A 12,502-nucleotide genomic window follows, 5' to 3' on the forward strand; every position below is an offset into this window, starting at 1 on the left:
TTTTGGTGAATCAGTCTGAAAGTCATGTGAAAACATGCACCTTTTAGGCTGACAGCTCCAAACCAGTTTTGCAGGGAAAAGGATTGGATGATGGAAGCCAGTCAGCATGTAGCATTTGAACTTTTTACTGAACAGTTCAATTTCCTTAGGTCCACAGTAAAATAACAGTGGTCTCTCTTTATTTTTGGAATTAGAAATAGTCTTATTAGAAGCCTCTCCCTCTTTACACTACTCTGGCAAGTTTTCTATGGCTCCCATCTTTGAAAAGGAACCCATCTCTGCTCTGAGCAATATCTCATTACATGGATCTGAGATGAAATGGAGGGAAGGGAGAGATGGAAGTCAGAATGGAATGGAATTAGATTGCATATCTGAACCAGATTATCTCCAACAGCCAATGATCAGTGGTAATTCCATGCCATGCCCATAGGAACTGACAGACTAATCTTAAAACATATGGGAAAAATGAAGAGTAAGATAAATGCAGACTGGAAGTGTGCTCCAGGACAACCTAACAAATTTAAGGCCAGGTGGGTACTGAGGATGAACAAACGATAGAAAAATTCAACTGTTTAAAGTGTTTCCTCACAGTTTTGTCTTCCACCGCTTCTTAGATATCAAAGTGAGAGGGTACAATATGACAAGAATACAATAGCTGCTGACATGGTTGAGACTGCTGGAGGAGAGATAAGGGAAAGAGGAACCAGAAGTAGGGAACTGTCTTTGGACCCAAAAAGACAACACCACTAGGTGAAACCCAAAGCCCATGCTGCAAGATGTAGTCTCTCTTCCATCTCCAGAATTTAATCAGTTTTGCTGCTCAATAAACCTCTGTTATTAAAGGGCAGATCTTTCACCTTTGAGCCTGAGCTTTAATAGGAAGGCCAGATGACCTAAGCCAGTGGTTTTCAACCTCTATTCATTTGCGGACCCCTAAAAATTTTTGAATGGAGAACTTCTTTTGAAATCCAACCTGCGGTCCAAGAAACTTTATTTGCATAGTCACCTTTCATGGACCCCTTAGACACAGTCTGCAGATCCTCAAAGGTCTGCAGACCACAAGCTGAAAACCACTAACCTATGCTAAGAATACCATCAGAAAGTGATCCCAGATGTCACAGTTCCGGACAGTGTACGCAGGGCATTATATGAAACACAGAGTGCATGTCTAGAGACAACGTGACATTCAGCAGACTTTTTCTACCTTATTTTGCTTCTCTGAGAGGTCACAAAATAAAGAGACTACTTGGTCACAAACCTGGAACTGACCGCTAGCCATGATGGGCTGATAACTGGTGATAAGAATTCCTACAACACAGTAGCTGTGCAGGAGCTGCTGCAGCATTTAGAAACTCCAGTGAAGCATACACTTAACTGCTAATGTCTTCTAGGATCTTTGCAGTTTAGAAACTCCACAGGTTTCTGGAAGCCCAGGAAAATGATAAACAGACAAAACTTCATACCTTTTGCAAGCCTTGCTAATGTTACAGGGGAAACTTGAAAGATTCTTCAGCAGGATCTCAAAAGCCTTGTAACATGTCAAGGGAGCAATTTGCTTTTCCTAATACACCAGAAATATCTTTCCAATATGTACCACTAATTGAAAAATAGCAGAAGGAACTACTGCTTTACAAGGCCTTCACCTTCCAAACTAGATCTGAAGTTTCTAGGTGTCCTCATTTTTGAGAGGACATTTAAGAAATAAAAACAATAATTTGACAGATGGGAAAACACCTAATATTTCTAATTCAAAGCAGTTCAAGTATTTAAACCTTTGCACTTGACAAGTAGAATGTGGCATCTGTTGAAAGCAGACTCTGTTCACAATCAGCCATGCCTTTGTTTATTCAAGGTATGATTTCCTATAGGAAGCTACTCTTTAAAACCATGTGAAATTGAAGTTAGTACAGAATGCAATGCATAAGTTTAAGGTGTTTGGGTTTTTTTACTTATGAATTCCAAATGGTTGGGTCTTGATTATATTTGAGACTGCCTTTCCTTGTGTGTTACACAATGGCAATTGCAATCAGCAGAGGTGTTCAAACTAACAGCCCCCTGTTTAAATGGGAAGGGGCTGGTAGCAGGGCATTCAGAGTGAAGGGTCCTCAACAATGGAAATCACTTCTTCCCTAGTGCCTGAATTGTGTGACAATCAGCACCCTATGTTAGGCTCATTTATCTTTTCAGTCTTTTACTGATTGGGCAGAACAGTGCTGTTTAGGGATAGACAGAAAGGGAGAAGTTTGCTTCAGTGGAGTCAGTGGTGTTTGTGATCTCTTATGTATTTGTTTGTAACTACTGCACAGTTGCCAGAAATCTGGAAGGGTATTTTATATATTTAAATAAATGAAAATGTCTTTAAAATCTTACCATCAGGTTCAGCAAACAATCCTGCAATGAGCCCTCAACAACTGGCAAGGCAAACATGACATTCAGAGCTATAGTTCTGCTGTTTAATTGGGCAGGCAACATGTGTCTAATGTTTAGTACATGGAAACTGGTGAGTCAGAGATACTTGGCTTTCATCTCAGCTCAGGCAGGGAATGGGGTCTACCACAGTGGTCTGCAGAGGGACATGAAAAACAGGATTCCTGAGAAGGCAGTGTTATTTATTTTGGCCTTTTTTTTTTTTTTTAAATCAAAGTATTTGAGTTCTGTAGTTTGTCACCATAATGCAGATGTGAAAAATTCCATTCAATCTACATAAGGAGTCCTTTCTAAGTAAATAAAGACTTCAGTTTGTTGAAAAATTCTGCTTGCAACAGTCTCCAGATAGCAAAAATGTCTTGTTAAAAATGGCAGAATATCTTATTCAGAATACTGTACCAATAAACTTGTAGGATTGTACACAAAAAAAAAGGGAGACAAAGGGTTTTTGTTCCACATTCGCTTAGCCACCTTACAGTCTCATATTCTTCATAAAGGTTGGCTAATATTCCTTGCCGTTTTCTCAGAGTGGTATAACAGCTTCATTACGAGAGTCACCTGTGGATCTTATTGTTTAACATTCATTTTCCACAACCCAAGAAGACTAAAATTTTCAGTTGCAACAGGACTGACCTTGTAAAACAATCTTGTGAAGGCTCTAGATTTTCATACACAACATTCCTTCAGAAGATGTCTTATAAATTAGTGCAAGTCAATGATTAATACAGTAGATACTGATAACAAATCACATTATTGGACTTTTTGCCATACTAAAAAGTATTTTCATTCCTTTCCTACTAATACCATCAGATTCAAATGATAACTTCTGTATGACCCCACACTAGTAACTGCACACACACAAAAAATATTTTAAAAGAACATTAATGTTGCAGATTCAGCACTCAAAAGTTAGCAAGTGCCATAATTAAAGGTTATCTATATGCAGCCTTAATTTAGCCCCTGACCGTATGCATTCTGATAGTCTTTAATAACATGATCACATACATTTTTCCACAAGATCACTCACTGCCTCATTCAGGGCACAGGATGGACAGTACTCATTGAACAAGCAGCTATATCATAATATTTTATCATCATTGTTCAGTGTGTGGCTCATGCCTTATTTCCATCACATTATTCAAACTCTGCTCTAAAGACTGAACTGTTAATTTCTTCGTTGGCTTTTCTATGGCACACATCACTATAGTATCGAACTATTTCACAAACGTTAATGAGTTTATTTTCACAACATCCCTGAGGTGAGATAGTATTATTATCTCCATTTTGCAGATAGTAGGGAACAGACGCACGGAGTGATTAAAGTAAAAAATAGCCACTAGTTTTGGGTGCTCTATTTCATAGATTCCACAGCCAGAGGAGACCATTGTGATAATCTAGTCTGACCTCCTGCATAACATAAGCCACAGAAGTCCCCTGTTTTAATCCCTGTTTGAACTAGCGTTTATCTTTTGAAAAACATCCAATCTTGATCTTAAAGTTGCCGGTAATAAAGAATCCACCACAACCCTTGATAAGTTGTTCCGATCATTTTTTATCCGCACTCTTAAAAATGTGTGCCTTATTTCCAGTCTGAATTTGTGTACCTTCAACTTCCAGACACTGGATCTTGTTATAACTTTGTCTGCTAGACTGAAGAAAATTTCCCCATGCAGGTATCAAATGTGATCAAGTCACTCCTTAACATTCTCTTTGTTAATAGATTGAGCACCTTAAGTCTATCTTTATAAAGCATGTTTTCTAACCCTTTATTCATTCTTATGGCTCTTCTCTGAATCCGCATCAGTTTATCAATATCCTTCTTGAACTGTGGACATCAGAAACGAACACAGTATTCCAGTAGCAGTTGCACTGATGCCAAAAACAGAGGTAATATAACCTCCATACTCCTACTTCAGAAATTGAATTAGCTCTTTTGATCAAAGCATTGCACTGGGAGCTCCTGTTCAGCTGACAGAGCCTTCATCCTGTAAATATGGCTCACTTTCTTTGTTCCTAGATGTGTAACTTTACGTTTGGCCATATTAAAAAGCATACATTGTTTACTTGTGCCCAGCTTAACACACAATCCAGATTGCTTTGTATCAGTGACATGTCCTCTTCAGTTTTTTACCATTCCCCCAAATCTTTGTATAATCTGCAAACTACATCAGTGATGATTTTATGTTTTCTTCAAGGTCACTGAGAAAAATGTTAAACGGCATAGGGCCCAGAATCGCTCCCTGAAGGACTCCTCTAGAAACACACCTGCTTGATGATTCCCTGTTTACAATTACATTTTGAGAACTGTCAGACAGTTTAAAATCCAATTAATGTGTGCCTTGTTGATCATTTCTAGTTTTTTAATCAAAACGTTGTGTGGTACAAAGTCAAAATCTAAGTATATTCCATCATTACTATTACCTTTATCAACCAAACTTGTAATCTCATCAAAAAAATATACCAAGTTAATTAGACAGGATCTGTTTTCCATAAACCCATGTTGATTGGTATTAATTATATTTCCCTCTTTTAATTCTTTGTTAATCAAATCCCATATTAGCTGTTCCGTTATGCTGCCTGGGATCAATGTTAGGCTGACAGGCCTATAATTAACTAAAGTCATCCCATTTACTCTTTTTAAATATTGTCATAACATTTGCTTTCTTCCAGTCTTCTGTAACTTTCTCAATTTTCCAAGAGTTAACAAAAATCAACATTAACTGTCTAGAGAGTTCCATGGCCAGCTGTGTGATACTAGCAGTGTTACCAGTGGCACCAATATAATTGTCTCAGCAACAGTTCCTGCTCCACAGTGAAGCAAAGTAATGATTTATTTAGATGCTGCTCCATCCCCTCTTTGAAAACCCATTAAAGTACTGATATTTGTTCAGTAATGGAACTACTATATCAGCTGCTTCAGCAATCAATTTAGAAAGTGTAATGTATTCCATCGAACTGCCACAACTTCTTATTAACTTATTGTTTCAAATACACCGCTACCCCGATATAACACGGTTGTGGGGAGCCAAAAATCCCTACCGCGTTATAAGTGAAACGCCGTTATATCGGGGTAGCGATGGTAGGGCTGCAGCGGTGATTTAAAGAGCCCGGGGCTCCGGCCGCGGGGAGTCCCAGGCCCTTTAAATCGCTGGCAGAGCCCCGCTGCCGCAGCCCTGGGGTAGCAGCAGTAGGGCTCCAGCGGTGATTTAAAGGGCCCGGGGTTCCCTGCAGCAGCCGGAGCCTCAGGCCCTTTAAATCTCTGGCAAGCCCTGCTGCTGCAGCCCCAGGGTAGCAGTGGCAGGGCTCCAGCGGTGATTTAAAGAGCTCCGGGCTCCGGCTGCTGCAGGGAGACCAGGCCCTGTAAATCGCAGGCCGAGCCCCGCCTCCGCAGCCCTGGGGTAGCAGTGGCAGGGCTTAGGCGGTGATTTAAAGATCTCTGGGCTCCGGCCACTGTGGGGAGCCCAGCCCCGCTGCTGCAGCCCCAGGGTAGCGGCAGCAGGGCTCTGGCGGTGACTTAAAGGGCCCAGGGCTCCCCGCAGCAGCCAGAGCCCCGGACCCTTTAAAGCACTGCCCAAGCCCTGCTGCCAGAGCCCTTGGGTAGCGGCAACAAGGCTCCAGCCGTGATTTAAAGGGCCCTGGGCTCCCCACAGCAGCAGGAGCCCTGGACCCTTTAAAGCACTGCCGCAGCCCTGCTGCTACCGCGCTGTATGCAAACCCGTGTTACATCGGGTCACGTTATAGCAGGGTAGCCGTGTAATTCTTTTACAGTCTTAACAAATCTACAATTGTTTTTGCAGTTTCTCATGATCAATTTCCAAGTCTGACTGACGGGGGGAAATAAATGTATTGGGAAAGTTTTATAGAACAAAGAATACTATGAAGAAATATGAAGTACACTACTTTGAAATAGGTGAATCACTAATTCCCTATGTTTAAAGTAGATCAATTACTTACAAAATAAACTGATTTTTGCACTGATAATCAGTTTAATTCTTTCCTTGAATTTACTTCTACCTACATCATTTACTTCACTTATTAAGAATCAAGTCTTCATAATTAAGGTAAATCTCAACTGCAGTATGTCCAATACTTTTCTAAAAAAATTCACAAATATTATAAAAAATGCTCCAGGACCCACTGCCTAACACACACACAAAATTTATCAATTTACAGCCAGAGGTATATTTGCTCCGATTTGAATATGCTGTGTGTCTATATGGATTTGCTCCGATTTGAATATGCAATCACAGCTGTGTGTCTACTGTACTTTTTCTTAACTACCAGATTTCTTAGAGCTGTGTAACTACGACTGTGGCTAATCTCAGAATCATCAGTTTTCTTGCTTTTGCTAACAGTAACCAAACTCGTGGTTGGACTGTCTTCTGTACTAATGCTGACTGGTTCTTCCTGTTGATTTGAACCTCTACCTGACCTAATAAAAAGAAAAAGTATTCCTTCATGGACATCAGCCAGATGTGCAACAAAACATGGAACAAAAGACACTATTGGAAAGCAAAACTCAATCTCAATTCACACTACAGTATTATGCATATTAGTGACCAAAGAGAGAGCCTTCCAAAATAAAAACCATTTTCCCTCATAGCAGAAGTAATAAAGGCAGCCCCACATGTATTCTTTAGTTGACTTATTTGCAACACAATCCAGATAGTAGATAGAAAACAAACATGTTTTAATTACTGCATTTACATTTTGGATTCTGTAGTTTGGCTTTTAGAGGACAGCATATTCAAATTAAATGCAGCAAGACTTCACAAGTGGTGTTCTGCCTGTCTGTTAAGAGCATTTGTGTGAATACGTAGCATAGAAACAAGGAAATAGTTTTGACCATTGTGGTAGTATCATATTTTTTATTGCAGTGTACTTGGCACTAACACAAGAACCACACTGTGAACAGGACAGAGCATCTCTGCTGTTTATTCTGGTCAAATATCTTAGACACAGAATCTGTTCTGAATTGTTACTTTATGCATAAAGACATCATCAGAAAATACTATGTAAAAACAGATTTGTATCTGAGACTGAAATTCTACTACTAATACAAAAGAAACAGGTATTCCAAATTAAAAACATATGTGTGATACAGAACAGGGATACATAAGATTAGATAGTCTGCTATAAATGTTTATTGGGACTATCTAATCTTAATTACTCCATTTATCCATGAGATTGAAGAGTGATTTGTGTGTCAGTACTTAAAAAGAAAAATGTATTGTTTTACCATGGTAAATTTCTACAAGAGACACATACAGCGAAGTAATAACTCTTCTATATCATGATCTTCACCAAATGCAGAATGTTACATAAATAAATAACACTACAAAAAAGACATAGGTTCCCTTCAGATCTGGCAAAAAACAGATTATTTCCAGTGGTTCACGTTGTCTGAATGGGGCCCAATGACTGAAAACACTGAAGAGACTGAAACACAGGAGAAAAGAAACAAAGAGTGGGATCCACAAAGGTACTTAGGTGCCTACTGCCCATTTTAGGCACCACTGCAATCCAGAAAACTCTAGCTCAGCTGCTGTCTAACTTCATAGGTACTTAAACTCACTTGGCACCTAAGCTTTTGTCTCTGGACATGCGAACTACAGCCTCGCTCCTGGGCACCTATCTCCTCCACAACTGCCCGCTCTAGGCAACCAGATGCCTGTCTCCCACCTAAGAACCAGAGTAATTCACAAACCAGAAAGACAGGCATTCAGCCACCTAAGCTTAATATAGGGGCCCTATTCATTAGATAGCATCTGAGCACATCTACTGGATCAGTCCTCCGGCTAGTTCACATAACATAGCCTGGGGGAAAAGGGGAAGAGAAAGAAAAGGAGGACCTCCCTCATAACCTTTAGCCGAGTGGATAGGGTATTCATCCAAGATGTGGGAGAGCCCCCAGTTCAAGTCCCCATCCTCCTGAAGGAGTGAAGGAATTCAAACAGGGATTGGCCACCTCTCAAGTGAGTACTCTAACCACTAGGACATAGAACAGTGGTTCCCAAACTTTAACAACCCATGAACCCCTTTCACTAAAATGCCAAGTCTCACAAACCCCCTCCTAAAAATGAATATTTCCAGGGGTTTTCTCCTTTACCTGAGTATAAATTATAAAAAGCAGTGATCTTAGAAATATAAAATTTGTTTTATGACATGCTTATTACACATTATTTATTATTAATTGTTATTTATCATTACAATATTTATATTATATTATGAAAACTCTTTCAAGATCTCACTTTCATAGCTTGTATCACTTTAAATAAGCCTGATATAAGACAAGGCTCCTACGTATCATCAAGGAGTATCAGATGTGAAACAGCATGAAGGTATTTAAGAAGCTAACTCAAAGAGTTCCTCCTACACACGCATTCAGGTCTTGAGCAGTCCAGGCAAACAACACACGTTACAACAAAGCTTAAACTTGTTCTTCATAATAATTTTAAAAACAGCAAAATATATCCACCTCCCTTTCCATTTCATATAAGAAGTCTTGAAGTTTAAATTTTCTCAGTGTGATAGATATGCTTGCTTTCATCTGCTTCGCTCTTGGAAGTCCAGGGGCTGCCTGTCCGCCATTAGGGATTTTTTTCCCTGAGAACCCCTGTAACATTTTGTGAACCCCAGTTTGGGAACCACTGATATAGAATCATTCTAACTCTATCTCTAGCCCAATTAATATTTAACTATTCAACTGTTTCATTAAAGTGGACCAACTTCAACAAGAGAGATTGAGGGACACGCATATCAGACTATTTCCACAGCCCAGTGGTTAGGGCACTCAACTGAGAGATGATCGACCCAGTTCAAATGACTTCTCCCACTCAGGTGCCTATCTCCAAGAAAGGAGAGGGGCTTAGCATACACCCCTCTGGACAGCATCTCCCATGGGCTAGCTTAGGCAGTTCCTCAGCTAATACGCTGGCTTTTGTAGATCATGTTCTTAGGTACCTATTTCTCCCCATTCATTCTATATGGAGTCTTTGTGCCTAACTCAAGCTTTGTGAACTCCGGCGGTTCTAATGATTTTCTAGGTGCCTGCTAGGTGCTGTGGTGCTCAGCACTGCTACACCTAAGTCCCCTCATGGATCCCACTCAAAGATCGTTAGGGACATAAAGAGAAATATATTTAGAGAAGGAAACACTTTAACTTGGAATAAAGGCTTTTTTCCACCTTTAAAGGCTTACATAAGAGGCCTCGTTTTCTAGCTGACCCCCACTTAATAGGAATTAAATTTCATTTACCTTGGTTTGGTTGCATGTTTATGTTTGGTCTGGGGCCATAGTTGCCCATGGGCTGTCCTTGGCTCAGAGTCATCTGATTCTGCACTGGCATGCTTTGTGAAGATGGCACTGAGTGATTATAACCGCTCATGGACCCATGGCTACTTGAAGGCATGTTCATGGAACTGTTTGTCATACTGAGTTGATTAGGCCCAGGTCCTTGCATAGGCATATGGTTAGGTCCTTTGGAGAGAAAAAACATGTTATGTTAAGTACCATTAAACAATCAACAGCAGTCACACTCAGTCACAACACTAATTATATTATGTTCATTTATTAAATCAATCAGCGAGTAGGCTTATGATTTGTTAACCTGATTAAATCATAAAACAGAGTTTGCAATGTCATTAGTTTAGTTCCACTGTGATTTTACATTCTCTCTTATATATTAGCTGAAACTTTTAAAATAAAAGTTGCAAATGATCATTCAGCCTTTCTTAAATCCATACTCTGTGCAAAGCTAGCCCTTTTAGCACTTAGCTCACAAACACCTTGATTTCAAAACACCCCTTATTGATCAGTGCAACAGTAGGATCTCTAGTTCAAGGGCCTGGCTATACAGATTTTAATTTATTCAGACTAGTTAATCTACATATTCTTTTGAAATTGGTATTTAATACTTGGGAAATAATAACAAGTACTGGCCTTCAGACAGTGCAAAGAAACACACACACACACAAAACACATGATTATAAGCATATTTAACATTAGGTTCTAACATCAACTACACAACCAAAAGTTTACAAATATATTTACAGATTACAGAAAAAAACAGTTAGCCTCTCACCATTTCTCCCAGTGAAGACCCAAAGGATGAACAACCTGGTCACACACCCATATGGCCAGTTATACCTCTTCACCCTTTACTCCTCCCTTCCTGGCAAGACAGGTTGGAGTTTGATCGATCTCTTGATTATACCCACTCTCAATGGATATTTTAAAAAAAGAGTATAAACATGACTGCTTGATAGGACACCATCTGATCAGTTTACCTATTCTTTTAGCTGGGAGATGTGAATTAAAGTCCCTTTTCTCCCAATCTGAATATCAGCTGTTCACATTCTAAATACTTATTTTTTGTAACTGGAAATTGCTTCTATAAAAAGATTTTTTTTGGTCTCTCTACAGTGGCAGTGGAAGACAATTTTATTTTGTACAGCTTTTTTCATATAGGCATTATCCCCAAAAACTTTACACAGTGTTAGATAATACAGTTATAAAGTTAAAATGAAAAAAAAAAAAAGCAGAGAGAGAAAAACAGGTAAGGGAGAATATTTTCTGATCAGATAGGAGGGTCGAAAAGGTAGTAAAATCAGGAAGGTTTACGTAAATGACAAGTACCCTAAGAGAGAAGTACTGTATGACATGCGGTACCTAAAAGTAGCCCCTATAACCCTCATATTCATAATTCGTATATGGTTGTAATATTTCATACAAAGCATGCCATGGAAGATACTACATGAAAGGTCATGATATGCTGAAACCCATTGTTCTCTCAAAATAAGTATATTGTTAGTGTGTATAATATTATTTGATTTTTCTGTATGGTTGTTATTGAAATATGCTGAGAGTTTGGGAGTCACCCATTGCTAGTTCTCCAGTGACAACAAAGGAGGTGACCCACACACAGGAAGGTGTTAAACAACCACTGATCAGCAGGAGAGCTGTAAACAAGAGATTTACAATTCTGTAACAGAGTTGTGTTACCACTACACAATGGGGATTGCTCAACTCTATTACTCAGTTGCAAAAGACCACACCAGGTGGACTGCTCAACTCTGTGACCCAGCAAGGCCCACCAGGACATATTTGGGCCAATATTTTCCAGGCACATGGACTGAGGGTATAAAATAACGGGCAGTGGCATCAAGCGATTACCTCTTTCCTGCCCCACTTACGCCGAATGCAACAAGAATGCTGGGAAGACAAAGACTTGAACTGAGGAGACTGGTCCCAGGCTGAGGGTATGGCTACACTTGCAGCTGTACAGCGCTGCCATGGGAGAGCTTCCACGGCAGCGCTTTGAAGTGCAAGTGTGGTCGCAGCGCCAGCGCTGGGAGAGCTCTCCCAGCGCTGCAGGTACTCCACCTCCCCGTGGGGATTAGCTTGCAGCGCTGGGGGTACTGTTGACACTGGCGCTTTGCAGCACTGTAACTTGTTGCACGTTTTTTCACACCTCTAAGCAAGAAAGTTGCAGTGCTGTAAAGCGCCAGTGTAGCCAGGGCCTGAGAAGGAAAGTCAGTCTGTGTATTAAGAACTAAAACCTACCTGCAACACCCAGTGGGGTGAGAAAAGCTGTTTGATTCACCTCTGGTTTAGTCTAAAAGTTCAGGATTTAGACTGCGTGTTTACTTTTTATTTTCTTAAGGTAACTATCTCTTACCTTTATGCTTACCACTTATAAACACTTAAAATCTATCTTTCTGTAGTTAAAAAAATTATTTTAATATTTTATCTTTACCATGGAGTTTGTCTAAAGTGCTTGGGGAAGCTGCTCAGGTTACAAAGGCTGGTGGCATGTCCATTTTCCTTTGATGAAGTGGCAAATTAATTAGTAAGTTTACACTGTTCAATGAAGGTCTTGAGCAGTGCAAGACAGTATATTTCTGGGGTGTAAGGCTGGGGGCTTAGGAGACTAGCTGTGTTTCTCTGCATGTAGCTCATGAATGGCTTGGAGAGCACTCAAATTGGCTTGGTGTGCCTCTGCATGCTGGTGGCTGAGTGATAACGGTGCCTGGAGGGGTTTGCTGCTTGTCACTAGCAAAGCATTGTGAGAGAC

General features: G+C 40.0%; 1 protein-coding gene across 5 annotated transcripts in view; it reads right to left on the minus strand.

The window, feature by feature from the left end:
* SS18 (SS18 subunit of BAF chromatin remodeling complex) overlaps nt 1-12,502 on the minus strand; it is a 63,084-nt gene that overhangs the window by 15,774 nt on the left and 34,808 nt on the right. For all 5 annotated transcript variants that reach the window (XM_050942011.1, XM_050942014.1, XM_050942013.1 and 2 more), the window contains one exon: nt 9,685-9,906. In XM_050942011.1, the coding sequence (XP_050797968.1) occupies nt 9,685-9,906 (222 nt within the window). The remainder of the gene's footprint in view (nt 1-9,684; nt 9,907-12,502) is intronic.

This window comes from Gopherus flavomarginatus, chromosome 2 (assembly GCF_025201925.1).
Source record: "Gopherus flavomarginatus isolate rGopFla2 chromosome 2, rGopFla2.mat.asm, whole genome shotgun sequence".
Taxonomy (NCBI): Eukaryota; Metazoa; Chordata; order Testudines; family Testudinidae; genus Gopherus; species Gopherus flavomarginatus.